The sequence below is a fragment of the Callorhinus ursinus genome, unplaced genomic scaffold (assembly GCF_003265705.2).
Source record: "Callorhinus ursinus isolate GAN/ISIS: 27379988/994484 unplaced genomic scaffold, GSC_fseal_2.0 scaffold12, whole genome shotgun sequence".
In the NCBI taxonomy this organism is placed as follows: Eukaryota; Metazoa; Chordata; class Mammalia; order Carnivora; family Otariidae; genus Callorhinus; species Callorhinus ursinus.
In genome coordinates, this window is record NW_027397074.1 from 31544035 (window position 1) to 31563841 (window position 19807).

The 19807-nt window shown below is 33.2% G+C and overlaps 1 protein-coding gene across 9 annotated transcripts in view; it reads right to left on the reverse strand.

Moving 5' to 3' along the window:
- DGKB (diacylglycerol kinase beta) overlaps positions 1 to 19807 on the reverse strand; it is a 710493-nt gene that overhangs the window by 295849 nt on the left and 394837 nt on the right. For all 9 annotated transcript variants that reach the window (XM_025873283.2, XM_025873279.2, XM_025873282.2 and 6 more), the window contains one exon: positions 15952 to 16016. In XM_025873283.2, the coding sequence (XP_025729068.1) occupies positions 15952 to 16016 (65 nt within the window). The remainder of the gene's footprint in view (positions 1 to 15951; positions 16017 to 19807) is intronic.

A 19807-nucleotide genomic window follows, 5' to 3' on the forward strand; every position in this document is an offset into this window, starting at 1 on the left:
AGTATGATCAACAAATCCCCTTCAATCCTTCATTTCTCACATTTCAAATTGACTTTCTCTCCTCCCTACCTTCCTTCCTTCCCTACCTCTAACCCTACCTCCTTCCTTCTTGGTCCCTACCACATATTGATATTTTTTATGCCACTTTACTTTAATACATGATATTCTTCTACTGACTCCAGTTATTTGTAAAATACCTCATCTTTTAGAACCATATCCAGGTATTATGTCTTCTGTAAAGCCTTCTTAGCACCACCACCCCACCACTACATGAGAGTTATTTTCTCCTTTGTATTCTTTGTGATCCGATGAGTACTGCGTTCATCTCACAACACTTTATTGTTTGTTTACATGCATCTTTCCCCATACTAACTCAGAGATTGGAATGGTATCAAGCTCATCTTTTACCCTGAGCAATGAAAATCTTTTCTGGTTAGCAGATATGTATTAACTATTTATCTGGACCATTTTTGGTTAGGTAAGGGCAAGTTACTTATATTTCTATATTCTAATAGGTAAAGAAGGGATAATGATAGTAACCAACTCCTAGGGTTGTGTGTTGATTAAATAAAATAATTCAGCAGAACCATTTGGCATATTATCTAGAACACAGTCCCACCTTCGAGAAGAATTAATGATGAACTTTGTTATAATACACTGGTATAACAAAAGACAACTATTCGATCTATAAGTCTATGTACAAGGCTACAAGAATTCACAATAAAAATAAGATGGGTACTAAGTATTGTGGCATTATTTTAAGTTTTCAGGGTAACCCAAGCCCTTTTTTCCTTCCAAAATAAATTTTAATAAAAAAATGGCAAAATTGGAGCACCTGGGTGGCTCAGTCAGTTAAGCGTCTGCCTTCGGCTCAGGTCGTGATCCCTGGGTCCTGGATAAAGTCCCGCATCCAGCTCCCTGCTCAGTGGGGAGTCTCCTTCTCCCTCTCCCTCTGCCCCTCCCACCCACTCGTGCTCTCTTTCCCTCAAATAAATAAAATCTTTTAAAAAATGGCAAAATTAATAGATATATAGAAAGCTTTTATAAGATTGTGCATTCTTTCCTTTATGTCACATGATAGTTTGTTTAAATATATTTGAACATTGCTTAAATCATTGGGTGAACACAAAACAGAATAAAATATCTAGTATGAAATGTAAAAAAAAGCCAATAAAATTAAAGTAATTGAGTGTGAACATAGATTTCATATTCATAAATTCACAGATTACATGAATGTTTCTGTGCCTTAGATGTTATTATAAAAGCTCCAAATGACCTTCTTAATTCAAACATGGCTTAAAAATTAATACAGAATGGAGAAAAATGTTAATGACAGTAAGGTGAAAATATGCAAAAAACTGTGTAAATAATTGAATACAGCTATGTGTAAAAATAAAATAAATTATGCCATCACAGTGAATAATAAACTTATCAGCAAATTACAAGGGTGGCATAAGTGGTATGTGCTCTGCTTGAAGATGAATGGACATGTAAAGATTTAAACTTACAGACTTATAAACCATATAAATGTGGTGCTGACAGCTTATGCCACAAGCAGGTTTTATGTCATAGTTTTCTCATAGTACCTAGAAGTACTTCTATTACATTATTAAATAGATCCAATAGAAGATGAGAGCCTTAGAAATTTAGATGTGACTTGCTTAAAGCCAAGAAAATGAATTAAGAAACCTGAAGGCTATGAAAAGCCAAACTCGTTTTTATAATATAGGAGAGTTTTGGTGAGACTGCTGGTTGACCCCTATTATCCGTTTTCTTTTTTTTTTTTTTTTTTAAGATTTTATTTATTTATTTGACAGACACAGAGAAACAGCACAAGCAGGCTCCCCTCTGAGCAGAGAGCCGGACGTGAGGCTTGATCCCAGGACCCTGGGATCATGACCCAAGCTGAAGGCAGACCCTTAACCGACTGAGCCACCCAGGCACCCCTATCCATTTTCCTTTCTTTCTGCAAATACTAACACCTCCCAGGCTTTAGGTGGGCACACGACCCCTCTCCCTCAGAAGGAGATGGCATTTTTTTGAATTCCTCCTGCCTTGTAGGGTGAGTGACTCACAGCGTGAGGCATAATGTGAGTAGAAGTGATATGTTTGACTTCTGGTGGAGGAACTTGGTGACAATGCCTAAGGAGTGGATATAAGCACAAGAACACCTTTTGGAGGGATGTCTTCTCTCCTTACTTCAGACAGAAATAGACACTTACCCCTGGCAGCACATTGCACTCAATTCTGCACTTAACCTCAGTGACAGTTTTTATCACATTTTATTATGATTAAATGTTTGGTTTGTCTTCCCCACTGGCCTACAGAATTTCAAGGGCAGGCAGAATATTCAATTATTAACCTTACTTATCATATTATAATAAATATTTCTCAAGTTACACATTAAAAATAATGGAGAATAATATAAAATGGCATTATGGGTGCTTGTGTTAAAGTTGTGGGCTTTGTTTTTGTTTTTCAAAATTTAGTAGTAATCGTTTTGTTTTCAAAATGAAAAGAAATATGCAAATCTTTAATTCTTTACTGAATAAATGATAGGGAAATGAGTATTTTTCGAACATTTGAACAGTAGACCATAAAATGAGAAGTCATTAATTTCTTATGAGTCAATTATTTGTCTAAGGAAATTATATATATTTTATGTATGTACATAAAGCATTTACATTTTGGTTATGGGGTACATCTCCTATCTGGTGATTACTTAGTTTCTTAAATACTTATACTCAGTTTTCTCTCAGCACTTATAAAAATTTTCAGAGAAGAGCAGTGACCTAGTTTTAAAAGACATATTACATAGCAAGTAAAAGAAATACTAAAATAAGAGGATCATCGAGGCTCTAAAGAAAAATCAGTGTTGAACAAATACTTCTCTTTCTGTTATATTCCAAAGATGAGGGGATGTGGGGGAGAGAAACAGGGGGGGGGGAAGGAAGAAATGAATAAAGAAAGGAAGGAAAGAAAGAAGAGAATGAAATCCAGAAAACACACAATTAATTAATTATTGGAAGACCCAGATGTTCTAGGCCCTATCTAATGTCCATTCTGGAATAAAATTATTCTAATGTAGATTATAAGTCTTTTTAAACATGATTTTCAAGAGTTTAAAATGCTTTTAAAAATTAGCTTAGGACATGGACAGATATTTGTACATCACTATTCACAGCGGTTTTATTCACAATAGCCAAAAGATGGAAACAACTCAAATGTCCATCAGCAGATAACTGGATAAACAAAATGAAGTATATACATACATTGGACCATTATTTAGCCTTAGGAAGGCAGGAGGAAATTGTGACACATGCTACAAAATGGACTAAACTGAAGACGGTATGTTAAATGAAAGAATACAAAAAAGGACAAATATTTCATGGTTCCATTTATAGGAGGTACCTAGAGTAGTCAAATTTATAGATACATAAAGGAGAATGGTGGTTGCCAGGGACCAGGAGGAGGGCAAAGATAAAAGTTATTGTTTAACAGGTACAGAGCTTTAGTTTGGGAAGATAAAGACATTTTGGAGATGGATGGTGGTAATGATTGCACAACAATATCAATGTACCTAATGCCACTGAAGCGTACACAAAAAATAATTAAAGTGAAACATTTTGTGTTATATATATTTTCCCACAATAAGAAAGGAAAAAATAGTTTAAAAATATAAAACATCAAATTGCAAAAAAATCTCTAAAACAAAATAAACATATGACTTCCTTCCTATAACTTTAATAAAAGCCACATACATGTGTCTACATAAACAAAAATAAACTTTATTCTATACAGAATTCTGTAAATTTGCTAGGCTTAGAATTATAGCGAAGCCTATATTAAAAAATGAAGTTGAGAATTGTGAAAATTTGAAAGTCTGACAAAACCATAATCAGATTTTTAAAAATAAAAATGAAAAATTCTAACAATCAGAAACAATATCATAAATAGCAATCAGTAAAATCTGCCTTTATTTGTAATATTTGCCTGGCCTAGTCCCACTATCATGCTTTCCCGCGTACCACCAGTTTCAACAGTAATTTCCTAAGTGCTACATAACTCTTTATTGCCAAATTCCGTGGAGGTGCCATAAAAAATACACATATTTTGGGGCAACTGGGTGGCTCAGTCATTAAGCGTCTGCCTTCAGCTCAGGTCATGATCCCAGGGTCCTGGGATGGAGCTCCGCATCGGGCTCCCTGCTCCGCGGAAAGCCTGCTTCTCCCTCTCCCTCTGCTGCTCCCCCTGCTTGTGTTCCCTCTCTAGCTGTGTCTCTCTCTGTCACGTAAATGAATAAAATCTTTAAAAAAAATACACATATTTTTAAATAAAGCTTTTCTATTATTTCAGATTGCTTCAAGGACTCTATGATATCAGAATCATGATTTTAACACACATCTCATACTTTGAGTCCTTCAGGACTTTACTTTTGATATTTACAAGTCAGAATTATGAAATTTCCAAAACTATTCTCAAACTTTTGTCCCTGACATGAAGTTCAAGTCTCTTGAAATTTAATCACTCAGAACTGTGATCTCTTTCTTCCTAACCCAGCCATGAAGTGGTAAATGCATTAGAGCATTGTTTGGGAAAAGGATGGGCCAGAGAGTTAAATCAAAATACATGAAGGAATTTAAAACAATATTATCAAATAATATTTCAAATTATTAATCCTCTACAAACTCTACAAAAAGAAGCGCAGGGTGGTTTGGGAGCCCGATCTAGATGGTAGAACAAGGGAGCACTATCCTTAGGAAGTAGCATCTAAGCAGGTATCTTCAGTCTAATGAGCCCCAATAGCCAAATTAAAAGGCTGGGAAGGGCAGACATCATAACAAAAGGCAAAGATAAAATTCAGAGAAAAGGCCAAAAGTCAGGCCAGGAACCAGATGGTAGAGGGCCTAGTAAGGATTTGAAAAATTAATGGGTTTAAAAAAAGAAAGTGGGTCAGCATTTTAAAAAGATCACTCTTTTGATGCAGTTTCAAGAGATTTGAGAAGAGAGGGTAAACTAAGAGTACCTCAAAATTCTGAGGACCACTAACAATTAAGGATTGATTAGACAGAAGTCATAAATAAGCTCAAACTGAGTAGGAACAGTTAAAATGCTGTATTTTATGGACCAAGCAAGAGAAGTTTTAGGAAGAGAGAGTAAATGACAAATTCAATTTCTGTAGAGGCCAAAAAACCCCACATATTCCATATATATATATATATATGTATATACACACACACACAGACACACACACATATATATGTGTATATATATATATACACATATATATATGGAATGGTTTTCAGAAGGGAATGAATGAGCAATGGGACAGTACTGAAAATTTATTCAGAGTTTGGTTGTGAAGAGGATAAAGTACATGAGGCAAGCTGAAGAAAAGATCAGGAGGCTTTTTTTTTTTAAAAAAAAACGATGAAGAGAAACCACATAGAGCTTGTTTGGAAGCTGTTAGAATTTGCAGTGGTAGGGCAGGAAAGATGTAGGAGAGAGGGATAAAGTCTCTCTTGCCCTCCAGGTCGAGGGAAACAGAAGGTGGCGTGGGACAGAACAGATACGGGTCACAAGGCGCAGTGGCCCCGGACCAACGGAAGGCTAGCTGATCGGCCGTAATCGAAGGATGAGGGGAGGACGGATGTGGACGTAGACACATTGTTGCTTTGGCATTGGGAGTTCAGTTCATCACGTGTGATTGGGTGTTTTTTATTTTTTCTTATTGAAATAGAAGTCGGGGTTATCTCTCAGAGTAAATCAAGAAGGCTTGAAAAGAATGGAGGAATGTTGGAAATGGGTGTTGTGAGGATGGAGAGAGGAAGAGGATAAGGAAATATATGCGGGATTAATATTCGATGCTGAATCGTCCAGTTAGTTTGGTGATCATAAAAATCTGCTAATACAAGTACAGTGACTATGAGGCTGTAAGACTTCCAAAGCTAAGCGAAGAAAGGGCATAGATCTTCCTCCTGTTCTCTTGGGATACTCACTTGTGGAGGCCTGAGCTGCCATTCACAAGTACGGCCATCCTAGGCCATCACACTGTGAGAAAGCCCGGGCCACATAAAGAAGCCAACAGCAGGTGCTGTGATGGTTAATGTTATGCGACAACGTGACTGACCACAGGGTGCCCAGATTAAACATTATTTCTGTGTGTGTGTGTGTGCGTGTGTGTGTGTGTGTGTGTGTGTGTGAAAATTTCTGGATGAGATTAGCATTAAATTGGAGGACTCAGTAAAGCAGATGACCCTCCCCAGTGTGGGTAGGCATCATCTAAACTGTTAAGGACCTGAATGGAACAAAACACAGAGGAAGGAGAGGACCCTGACCAACACAGTGCTCCAGGTAAGGTCTCAACCAACAACCAGCATGAGCCACCAGACATGAGAGTAACCATGCCTCCAGCCAGTCCAATCACTTCCAATCCTGTTTCCCCGGCTGAGGACCTGGAGATGACGAAAGAGATAAGCCATCCCTGCTTTGCCCTGTTTGAACTGCTGACCCATGGGAGCCATGCACATAATAAAATGGCTATTTTATATTGCCAATCTTTCAAGTAGTTTGTTATGTAGCCACAGTAAACAGAAGAGATTTTGAAATGTTGAAGTGGAATGTTGCCACAACATTTGCTTCAGAACTGAAGGATGAACAGAATCTAGAAGGACAGGTAGACAATGACAAGCCTTAGGAAGCCATTAGTGAGGGCATAGACTACATAGGAACGATCTTAACTGGTAAAGGAAATTGAACCCTAGTTATATGGTGGCAAATAGCTTGTTATGAAATGATGGTAACAGGGATACCTTGACAGCTCTTAGCATATTTTTGGTCCCTTATAAGGGGTTGTCAAATAAAATCTTAAAAAATACAATAAAGCTATGTAGAGTTTCTGGTATTTTTCTTGCTAGAAGCAGAGATGGGAAGAGAGAAAATTCAGAGAAATTAGAATTAGAAGTCATAATAAATCAAAACGTTGTACTTCTACTTTCTGATTCTCTTCAGAAATCTTTTCCATTGAGGAAATAATTTCTTCATATTTTAGGACTAGTGTATGTGTATATATATGGGTTGCTTAAGTAAGATTCTCTACCATGTGAAAACACTAGTCATGTAGAAATATAAAACAGAATAAACAAACTTCAAAATGTTTCCTAAGTGAGAAGATGATTTTTCTCTTCAAAAAAAAATTATGTCAGGGAACTCTTTTTTTTTTTTTTAAAGTATATTAGCCATTGAGGTTAATATATTAGGATTAATTATGCTCAGTCAGAAAATAATGCTGAACATATCTATATAAGAATATGTATTCCAGAAGGAAAGGCATTAGTAACTGATGCTCAGGTAGAGCAAGGGGCAATGGAGAGCACCAGATTAGTTCCAATTAGCCATGCCAGGGATTATTCCAGGCAAAATTACCTTATAATGAGGTGATTAACTTCTTTGGAAAGAGTTCAAGATAGGCTTACTTTATACTTAATATGTCCTATAAAAAGGGGATATAAAAAGGGTTCTCAAAACTGTTTCCAGGGATAATTTCTACCAAGAATCAAGAGATTTTATTCTCTAACAACCAAAAAACACTTTTATTATATTATTGATAGACTGAATTCTAAAGCATATGGATATTATAAATTAGATATTTAAACTTAACATAAAATTAACTAACATGTAATTAGCTGTATCTATACGAAAGAATATAACAATTGGATGATATTCAATTCCAAATATCTATGAATATCAAAAGCAAATTTTCTGTCATTGACATTGGCCAAGGTCAAAGGCTTATTCCCCAAAGTCAGCTGTCCATTGTCTAATTAGTTTAGTGGATCCCCTCAGTCCCCAGGGCACAACTGGCTCTTGTTACAGTTTGACAGACTAATCTGAAATAGGGAGTAGGCCTGAAAACAAAGGAAATGGGAGCTTTAGTGTTTTTAATACAAAAGCACTTTGTAAACTAGGGATAAGGTTCCCAGAAACAGCAGCTTTAACTGCTGGCTAAGCTTATCTTTGGTTGTTGCCTAAAAATTGATCATTTATTTACTATGCACTAATTGAAATTTACATATATATATATAATCATACATATATAAATCTAAAAATAAAATTTATACACAAATATATGTAGGTGTGTGTGTGTGTGTATATACACACACACACATACACAGATGCTATCATCTTGTAATAAACAAGAAATAATTTACTTAAGTGCTTTAATTTCACAAATATTTCCCAAAAGTTTCCATGTAGGCATCAAATATGTAATAATGGGTAGAAATGTTTTCCCTGAACTCCTTTCTTACTGTTTAGTACTCTTATAGAAAATATACTGTATCTTAGATTATTCAGTTGTGATTTTGTAGACATCCCTGAATTAACTACTGTCACTTCACAAATCTCTTTTCTTAATTTGGTATCCTAGGAAGTGACTGTGTGCTTGTTTGTGTGTATGTGAGTGTGTGTATATGAAACTTCTGCATAAAACACATGCAAATTCATGTAAAGCAAAAACACAAATCCTAGGAAAAGAAAGGCAAATCAAACAAGAAAATTTTTAGAATATTTGCATGAAAATGATACTAATAAAACGTATCTCGCAAACAGAAACTAGAAATAAATGTTTCTTTTTCTTCAGCTAAATCAGAGAACATATAAGCAACCCCTACTTCCATATATATCCTTTAGAGCTCAATGGTCACCTTAACTTGGGAACCTCAGGAAATATCCTCTCCTCTGTATTAATATAATGTAACTTTTTCTTCCTGTTTATATTTTTCTGCACAACCTATGATTAAGTTTCCTATGTAACCCCAAATTCATTTTCCTCATTTGCCTCAGAGATATGAAAGATTAGTGTCTAGCTGGATGTCCATCATATAAAAAGAGCTCCTTTAATAAGTGTCTGCAAAATAAATAATCAACCAAATCAATAGCAGATAAGCACTATTTTATCCAAACTTCAGGACCTTCCACTGATACTTGTGTTACTCCACTATAGTAGCAAGAGTACAGAAAAAAAGAGAGAGAGACTGAGAGACAGAGAGAGAGTAGAAATAAGAACTTAGGAGAGAACAAAGAGAAGCAAAAAAGGAAGGAAGAAAAGTTATTGGATCTCTTCCTTATTTATCCTCGAGTTCTCACTCCATTCCAAAGACCTATCTTATACACATGATTTTGAACAGCCTGGACAGAAAATGAGTATACTGATTTAATAAAACCAGGAAATAATGCAGGAAGATTCAGGTGAATTGAATCCCCTGCATCAGTATGCACACAACTCTGACTCATTTAATCATTCATATTTCTACCTGCTCAGATGAAATATTTAAATGTGTTTCAACATACAAATGAAAATATATGAATAGAATGGCACAACTACTAGTAAATTATTTTAAAAGCCTTATATTATAAATTTATGTATAATAAGAATATAGTTATGAAAAATTTACATAATATGAAAAAGTGAAACTCAGAAAATATATATGTACACACAGATATAAATCTATGCATCATAAATATATATGTATACAGATATATAAGTCTATATATTACCAATCCACCTATTTATCTATGCACTAAATGGCTTATACACAGATCATGGTTTAGTCATGTGGGAACACTGACTTAGTGATAGTGCTGACACAAAAAATTTCAAGAAATGTTATTTAAAAGATATAACTGAGTAGTCTTTCTAGGTGAGAATGAAAAATGAGTATGTTTCTATTTTTTAAAAAGACCAAAATTGGTTAGGTACAAAGAAAATGAAAACATAAAAAAAAAATGATTTAGGATACAGAATTCTCACGAGAATATAATCTTGTCCAAAAAGTCCCTGTACAACACTAACTTTTCTAATGAATATAGATTTTATTCAACATACTAAAGATGAAAATGTTTAACTTTTAGTATCAGTAGTACTATTTCCCTAATTTATAAAAGATGGTACCCCTTACATAAGGTGGAATTATGTACATTCTTAAATAGATAAAATGTTTCACTATACAATAACAAAGGTGTCTTGACTGATGGTTGCAAAAGTGAGGTCAAATGCCTTAAAGACAATGCAGACTCCATTCTGTCTTCACTTACATTGTTTTTAATGGAGTGTGAATATGTCTTTAATTTAAAAATCAATTATTCTACAGATTTAAAAAATACCAATAAAAGTTATTATGTAAAATTTTTTAATTTCTATAATTTCAAAGTATAAGAAGAGATGAATTCCTACAAATGAAATTCTATAAATATGTGTACTTAAAACAGAGAGAAAACAGAAGGAATATCTTATTTTCTTTGCTATATTGTGATTAACTTAAAAATACATGTAACCTCACTGATATGAGGAATTCTTAATCTCAGGAAACAAACAGGGTTGCTGTAGTGGTCGGGGGGGTGGGAGGGAAGGGGTTGGCTGGGTGATAGACATTGGGGAGGGTATGTGCTGTGGTGAGTGCTGTGAATTGTGCAAGACTGTTGAATCACAGATCTGTACCTCTGAAACAAATAATGCAATATATGTTAAGAAAAAAAAAAGAAGAAGATAGCAGGAGGGGAAGAATGAAGGGGAGTAAGTCGGAGGGGGAGACGAACCATGAGAGACTATGGACTCTGAGAAACAAACTGAGGGTTCTAGAGGGGAGGGGGTGGGGGGATGGGTTAGCCTGCTAATGGGTATTAAAGAGGGCCCGTTCTGCATGGAGCACTGGGTGTTATACACAAACAATGAATCATGGAACACTACATCAAAAACTAATGATGTACTGTATGGTGATTAACATAACCTAATAAAAAATTAAAAAATATATATGTAAGTTTATATTTTTCTGCACAACCTATGATTAAGTTTCCTATGTAACCCCAAAAGTATGTAAGACACTATATCGTGAAATTCATTGAAAGACAATTTAAATTGGCTTTTACTAAACACACATTAAAAATATTTATCGTATATGAAGAAAGTTCAATATATGAATATGTCATCATGATATAAGACAGAATTTGAGCATTGCTCTTAAAGCTTTGAAAAATGTATTTTACTTAATTCAGAGAAACAACTTCTCATTGGTCTTTAAATAATAAAAAAAAATATCTGGCTATGATACAACATTTTTCTATCACTACTGAAACATTATTTTATTCTTAACCCCACGTTCTATTCTAGAACTTTAGCTGGAACTTTTTTGACTAGATAACAATCAACAATTCTATTTCATTATTCTTGTCTGCTATGCCTCTACAACACCAAGGTGGAAAGTTTAAAAAAAAAAAGGATTCGGAGGTTTTATTTCTCTATTAACTTGGAAATTATAGTATGTCACATATAATGTAGTATAGAATACATGGAAAATATAATTTCCAAGTTAAGAACAGATATACATATACACAGTTTAAAATAAATACAGGTATAACATTGCCATTTCAAGATCAATAAGAATATTTTATGAGTTATTTTGACCAACAAAAATATTTGCTTCCATAAAATATCTTTTCTTATCATTTATGCAAAATTTGTTTGTCTTTAGCTTAATATCACAGGATATGCAACTTATATAATTACTACATAGAGAGAGAGAGAGAGAGAGAGGGAGTGATTTTTTTATACTCAGTCTTCAGTTCACCATCACCAGGAAAATATTAATAATTGGTTGATAATTACATATTGTTGACCTATAAAGTTGATGATAACAAGTGCTAAACAAATGTACAAAGCTTGTATTATTCATTAGCAAGACATTCACAGTGCTCAGAGATTTATACATAGGATTTTCACTTGTTTATTAATATTGCTGGGATCTTTGTAAATGAAGTACATGAACACTGTAGTGAAAAACTAAAAGGCATTATTAGTTCCTGAAAAAATAATTATTTATAATGAAGACTCATTCTAGGCATATTTCAACTTTATTTTTCCTATTCATTTTTGGCACTATAAAAAGGGTAAACTATAAAAGTAGTTAGGTATTTAAAAGACAAATATACCACTCAATAATAAATAATTTAGTAAATAAATTTAGCAAATATCTACAAAGTGCTCATTATGTTCCATGCCATGTATAGATACTAAAGTCCCAGAAAGTCTCATTCTATGATCTCAGCAAGCCTATTGTCAGGGGAAAAAAAAAAAAGAGAGAGAGAGAGAGAGAGAGAGAACTACTCCACAGAATGAGTGTGATTTTTAAAGGCAAAGGCAAATTTTCTAAATTTATGTCTGCTCTTAATTTCTTGGGTAATTTGGAGAGCCTATCTTCTTTTTTATATCAGGTTTTATTAATATAGTGATGAAGTATAAGTCTGGTATACCAATCTGTCAGTTTGGTTTCTTCCTTCACACACGTGCAGGCTAAGGCACTCTGACATATCTGGTACCACTACACAGATTATGAGTTAAACTGCTTTATTTAAATTCACACACCAATTTCAGTTTTCCAGTTGTAGATTTCTTCATAAAAAGCAGAAAGCAGAACAGGAATGAAGTATATTCCTCTGAAAAGGAGGCTAAGAAAACGATCTTTGTTTCGTTCAGGGGGTTTGAGACCAGATACTTTTAAATAAGTACTTACTTGTGGACTTAGTGAATTAGTATCTTTGTGGAGTACTGCGGGCCATCAGTGTTTGCTAGCAAATGGTATCAAGTATTGCTTATTAAAAACTTGAATTAGTTCTTTAAAAACAAGCTATAACTACAATATTAATAAATCTTTGTAAGATCACCAATACTTTTTCTATAACTAGTTCCATTTTGCATATTACTTATAAGTCCTTGTTAATGTTGCAAGATTTCACTCATGGATGAATTAAACGGTTTTGTATTTTTTTTCAAAATTATTATAAGCCTTCATAATGATCATTTTAATGGATGCATATTTTATTGTGCCAATATACAATGATATCATTTTTTTAAAGTAAGAACTTAACAGTGCTCTACTCTACACTTGATCTTAGCCAAAAGGCTGAGAAGGAATACAATGCTCTACTATCAATAGACCAGGAGAACCAGTAATGTATGTTAATTATAAGGGCACAAATGTGATTAATAGTAATAGTCAATTTAATGTTTTAAATACTGATATCATGTAATAAATGGTTTTAAATAATTGTAGCATAAATACTTTAAGGATTATGTGAATCTAAAATAATGAAAAAGATTTCTGTTTGACTCAAGAATATCTTAAAGTTTAGAAAGTTAAACAGCATACTTCCTTTTAAAAGTTAACTTAGATTTACATAAAAATTTGGAAAAGAATAAGATATAAACCTCTCAACTAGCACTTTCTTAAGCACCGGAAAAATCATTATCTTTCCCAGTTCTTTCAATTTCTGTCAGAAGAAGCATAGAGAGAACTATATATTTTGGTAATTAATTTCCTTAAGATAATGTTAGAAACATCAGGTTCTTTAAAATATAAATGAATTTCAAGGTGAGCATGCTAGAGGATAATATTAATGGCATATGATTTATTGTGACAAGAGATCTGATCTGAAACACCATTATTAGGAGTATTTAAAAAAATCCATTTGCAAATTCCTCAAAATACGAAAGAGTGCTATGGCTGAACGTGTCTCAAAGTTGAAATCTGAAAATCTGCCCTTTTAAGTATAAAATAGCTTGTGCACAATATGTGGCATGTCTTCCTCATAAAAATTTATTAGAAAATTTTCATATTCTGAATATGTTGCATTATAGTTTAGGGAATTATCTAAATAATAATAATAATAAATAATAAATAATATTAATAAATAATAATGCTTGTAATTCTGAGTGAAGACAATCTGCAAAAGTACAGATTGAAATGTATATGCCTAACTGACCTGGTAATATATGCAATTTTAGAGCTGTTAACTGAAAAACAGATAATACACTGAGCATCTACTATATACCTGGCATTCTTTGAACTCACAATAGAAACATGTGAGCTGTGTCAATCTAAAAGGTGTTTTCTAAAAAAAAAAAAAAAAAAAAGTGTTTTCTATATTATCACTATTCCAAATGAAATATTCCCTTTAAACTATGCAAGATTTATTCATCTCTCAAATTTACAAATAAGCTTCAATAGGATGTAGTTTAACACCTTTTAAATACATTGGGATGTACAAACACATTGCTGTACATAGTATTCAACCACACATTGGGCAGTGAGGAATGTCATAAATTAGTACTGCAATCAATAATAGAATTTAAGTATATATATGTGAACAATAGAAGTCTTATTAAGCAGAATTAAAATTATTCTGGAGAACAGATTGCACTAATCTCAGATACTTGAGAAGGATCATAAATAATGGCATTCTTATATATAGTATGTCAATTTGATTATCACATAAATATATTGATACACTTTCTCTATACTTTTAATTCTCCTTTCTTCCCTCTGCCCTCATCTCTTCTGTTTCTCCCTTTCTCTCTCTCTCTCTCTCTGCTAAGTTTGGAACCCAAGTTTTTTTTCCCCCAGGTATTTCTTAAAGCCTTAATGGACTTTTAAATTGTGAAACTCCTGGATGGGGGACACTGCATGCCTCATTCTCAAACAACAATTATTTTTTTTTGAAGTCTATTTTAACATATGAATATCAACATATGAATGCTGCATGGGATGGCATTTGAGTAAGCATAGGCTAGATTTTGTAATATGGTTTTATGTACATTAACAAATACGTTCATTTTTAGGACATTCAAGGTATATTAATATGTGTTGAAATCTACTATAAGGTGAATATGATTTCATTGTTAGATCAATTTATTTTCATATATCACATGAAACAAAATTAAATCTTGTAAAATGAAAATGTCTATTCTACTATTCTACACACAAAGAAAACTTACAGGTACAAAATTTAATGAGATCGCTACTAAATTTTATAATACACATGGCACAAAATTCACACAAAAAAGTATACAGTAAAAATTTAGTCTCCACCTCAACTATTTAGTTCCCTTTTCCAGGAGCAACCAGAGTTAAGAGATTTTTGTGAATTCCTCTAAAGATATGATGTGCACATGTACATACTCATATATACATTTCTTCCATTTTCTATAAACCAAAATTGTACCTGGCTGAACTATGAGAGAAAAGGCAAAACATAATATCATGATTTATGATTTCCATTGTTAAACTAGCCAAACACAGGGACTATAGAGACTTGGGCTTTGAACATTAATATATAAATCACTCAAATATCTGCATAGAAAGGCAGATTATGATTTTCTAACTTTGTGAAATGAACATAGTAGAAATGGGTATAATTGAAGCAAAGATGATTCACTTTTCTGTCCCATATTTCTAGGGGGTTGAGGGGAGATAGCCCTATTTCTGTCTAGAAATGGGAAAGATACAAAACCAAACCCTCCCCTATGTCCTTGAATATCCAAAAAAGTCAACATCTACATTTGGAAGGGAAAAATGTGTATTACTATAGTAGCAAAACTAATTCTGATTGTCAAGGCTCTTCTCCTTAAAGAATAAATCTTTAAAATTAGTTTATGTTAGCATTGATAATTCTCTGGTTTATTTTCCATTTGGTTGAGGTCAATACTGGACAGACAGTACAGAGATGCCAGGGCTTAACTGATGCCTTTGTAATACACAGTCACTCAGCATTATCAAATCACAGTCTCATGTTTTTCTTTGGGATTTAGGATGATCATCCCTCATACCCTTAGCTATGTAAAGACTTCCCATGAATCTTATTATTTTCACCTTATATACTTGAAATTCTTATTTTCAACATGAGAATGGACCAGAGATCACAACTGCATTCCTCAGTGTAGTCTCATTAAAACCAAAGAGGAAAAATTAAATTCATTTACACTTTTGTCCCAATATTTACACACACCCCAATGTTATTCAGCCATTATATGTAAAATGTTTTATACCATATAGTAATCCTTTTCATGACATAATTCATCAACAGCAACCAAAATTATAATTCTATCATTTGTTACCTTACCTACTGTTGAATTTTTCTGGGTGTTTTTCTCTCATGATGTGGAATCTGTGTGCAATGGAAGCATCCTAAGGAGAAAAACAGAAAAGTAAAATGAAGCAGTTGATGATCCTACTATCTTGTGGAAATAAAGATTAAAAGACAAAAATTAACTAATAATATTTTTAAAGTAACTCTTTCTTAACACTATCACTGCCCAGAAGATAGTCTGAAATTAGGCAGAAATGAGTAATCTACACAAATTCAGTGTGTGATTCATGTCATCATTTCACCACTGGTTACTTGTCACATTGACTTCTAGGAACTGATTTGTATTTAATTTATGTATCTCCTTTACTACTTGGTTTTGGCCTCATGATCAAAGTATGTTTAAGAGAGTGTCCATGAACATAAATGTTAAAAGTAGTTGAAAATATTGTTACATGTAGCTGGAAGAATGGCCTAAGTAGAGGAGTAATCAGGTGGAGTATTTTCTAGTCCTGTGAGATTAATTATGAGTAAAAAAATAGTATGAGGGTGCATATATAATAAAGTTAAGTATAATACAAGACTTCAAAGTTTGCTGAGTGTCTTGAATGTGTAATTATTAACTGTTCACTCCACAAGCAACTTTCTGACATATCTTATCTTGCTTAATGGAGAAAAAAAAGCAACAAAGAGAAAAAAAAATTATTTCTAGAAAATTGATGACAAGTGTAACTAGGCTCTGAGACTCCAAATGCACCAGTTATGAACCCTAATGGATTTCTTTCTTTTAAGAAATCCACTCAGAGTTTCATTGAGACAGAATCACACTGAGCATGGGAGATTGGTGAAATAGTGTGATTCAAGCTTTTCAAATACAGACTGTCCTTGCTGACTTTAAACAGTTGCCCTTGTTATAGTCCAAGCAAGAAGATATTTTCCCATTCTTCATCTACACAATTAATCACGCCAATGAGAAACTAATATATTTACCAGTCATCTCAGTAGAAACAGGGCTACTGTTGCGATTAACTGTTAATTTTGTTTCATAGTGCAGATTAAAAAAAAAAGAAAGAAAACCAAACACAAAGGAAATAAAGAAGTTGTGTATTTGAGAGAATCTAGAAAACATCAATCAAGGATTAAAAGTCTAATGAATGAAATGAAAAGGCTAATGTGCTTACTCATGCATAACAAAGCATGAGGCACAACAAGAGAGGGACCAATGCCCACTGCAGATGGCAGACTGAGTTGCTTTCCCTACAAGATAAAGCTGTAATAGCAATTTTTCCCGTACATTTTATCCTCTAAAAATCATTAAGGAATTGAATTAATCCACAAGAGAAAAGGACACAAAGATACAGACAGGTGTACATAGAAGCACTTAATAAAAAGTTACCAAAAAACCCCTGTATGGTTTGATATTGTAAGATATCTTTGTTATATATACATGGTCAACTTCCTGGTTTGCTAAGAAGTAGGCATATCAAGATGGTTCACTTTTATTGGTTCAATAGCTCTCAAATCCAGTCACAGAGTGTCTTCCTTTTTTTTTTGATTCTCACTAATAAGTCATAAATATATTCTATCTTAGAGTGTTGTCTTATTGTGGTATGAAATTATAGATAAAAATGTGAGCTGGGCTCTATGATATATTATGTGCCTTGATCATTAATTTTTTAAAACCATTTATTTTGACTTTATCCCTAATCTGGTTCAAAATCAATTTGTAACACCTTATAATTAAATGCATACATCCAGCAGACCAGTTGAACCAAAAGCAAAGGAATATGATTCAAGTCCTAAGAATGGATGGTCAATTTTGGTTATCCATAGGGAGATTATCATTGAACTTACTTCCTCTTGAATTACTTGTTCCTGCTAATGTAGAGAACTGAGATTTTAAAAATAGACTGTGTAGACTCATTTGCTTCACAAGCATCTATTTTTGCACTAACAGATCTCTTCCTTTTCAAAGCAACATAAAAAGGACGGGGTGGGGGAAGAAGGAAGGAGAGAAAAGGGAAAGAAGAAGAAAAGAGAGTATCTGAAGAAGATCATTTAATTAGACTGGATATAACCGAGTAACCTCCCAGAAATATAGAACACCAAATAGCCAAGGATAAACTGAATGTTAGCTCTATCTCCAAGATACTTGGGCAATGGATTACGTGGTAAAAGAGGGGATAAATAAAAACTAGTGAGAAACACTGGCATGCCTTTTCCATGTGTTGAATGGGTTTCACCACAAAGAGAGTGTTGGCATTGCTAACTACAGGATTGATAAGACACAATGACAGCAGGTGTTCATTTGGATGAGAATTCAGACCAAATTCCCATGGGACCCTGTCCCTTTGGCATAACCCCAAGAGGCTTAAAAGAGAACTGCCAAACACTGTAAAGTTATCCAGCAGCCATATTTCAGAGACACTTAGGACTTCCTAATAGGAGACCAAATAAGAAAAAGATAAAGTAATGTCAGGTTTTTACATAAATTTTGCCCCTTCTCTCTCTATGTACCACACTCTTAAGGGACAAAAATTAATCAACATAATGTCCATACCCAAGAATGGACAAAATTTAAATTTAGACAGACTTTTACTTCCAAGACTTGTAACTTTGAGGCAATTACTTATTTACTGTAAGTTGCAGCTTCCTTATCTTTAATAAAGGTAAATGATACTCCATTACAGTATTTTGGTGAGATTTTTTGAGATTATTTTGTATAGCTGAGGTGTTCATATATTTTATATCCACTTCAGAATTTTATTGAAAGTAAAAGGGGATTTTGAAATATGTATTTAATGACTTTCAAATTGGTTTTATTATTTCCTGAAATATAAAATACTCTTATTTTAATTTAAAACAAAATCAGATTTAAGAAATAAAAATAAAATATACCCATCTTTATTAAAGCAAAACAAATTTAAATATGTTAATTTTCTAAGCAGCAGAAAGTACTAATACACACACACACACACACAATATACAAATATTCATATATCAGAGAATCAGCTTCTTAGCTGTCACTGTTATTTTTCTGATGAGTGTTTCTTCTTTTTCTATAAGGGCTCATTATTTTATTTTTTAAAAAATAAAGTCACTCTAAATCTCCAAAGTTGCATTTTGAGTTATTAATTTAAAATTTTTGACTATTTCTGTGGACAACACTGGGTTTTTTTTGGATCATAACAATTTAAATTGAGAAAATACTCTATAAGTGCTGAGATACTTGCACCTATAACAAATTCTACTAAATATTTCCAATGGGTTTTTTTGAGGTATTATTTACATACCATAAAATTTTTCAATTTTAAGTGTACCATTCAATGAGTTTGAACAAAGGTATACAATAACCACTTTCATAAACATGATATAGAAAATTTGCACCACCCCAAAATGTTCCCTAATGCCCTCTGCATTTATATACTTTTATACTTAACACATATCCCCACCACCACCCTCAAAAGACACTGATCTGCTTTCTCTCAACATAGATTTCCTTTCTAAAAATTCCTGTAAATGGAATTTAAAAGTACTTTTTTATGTCTGGCTTTCTTCACTTATTGTAATACTTTTAGGATTCGGCCATTTGTTCCAGTATCAGTGGTTTGTCAGTATTCAATTGAATAGACATACCACAATATGTTTACTTACTAATTGTTGGCATTTGTCTTTTTATGAATAAAACTGCTATGAACTTCTGAACACAATTCCTTTCATAGATATATGTGATTATAACTTTTGAGTAAATACCTAGGATTGAGACTGCCCAGCTGTATGATAAAGTTTAAATATAACTTTATAGAAGACTACATTATTTTTCAGAGTAATTGTACCACTTTGCATTTCTACCAGTAATTTTTGAGAGTTCCAGTTACTCCACATCTTTACC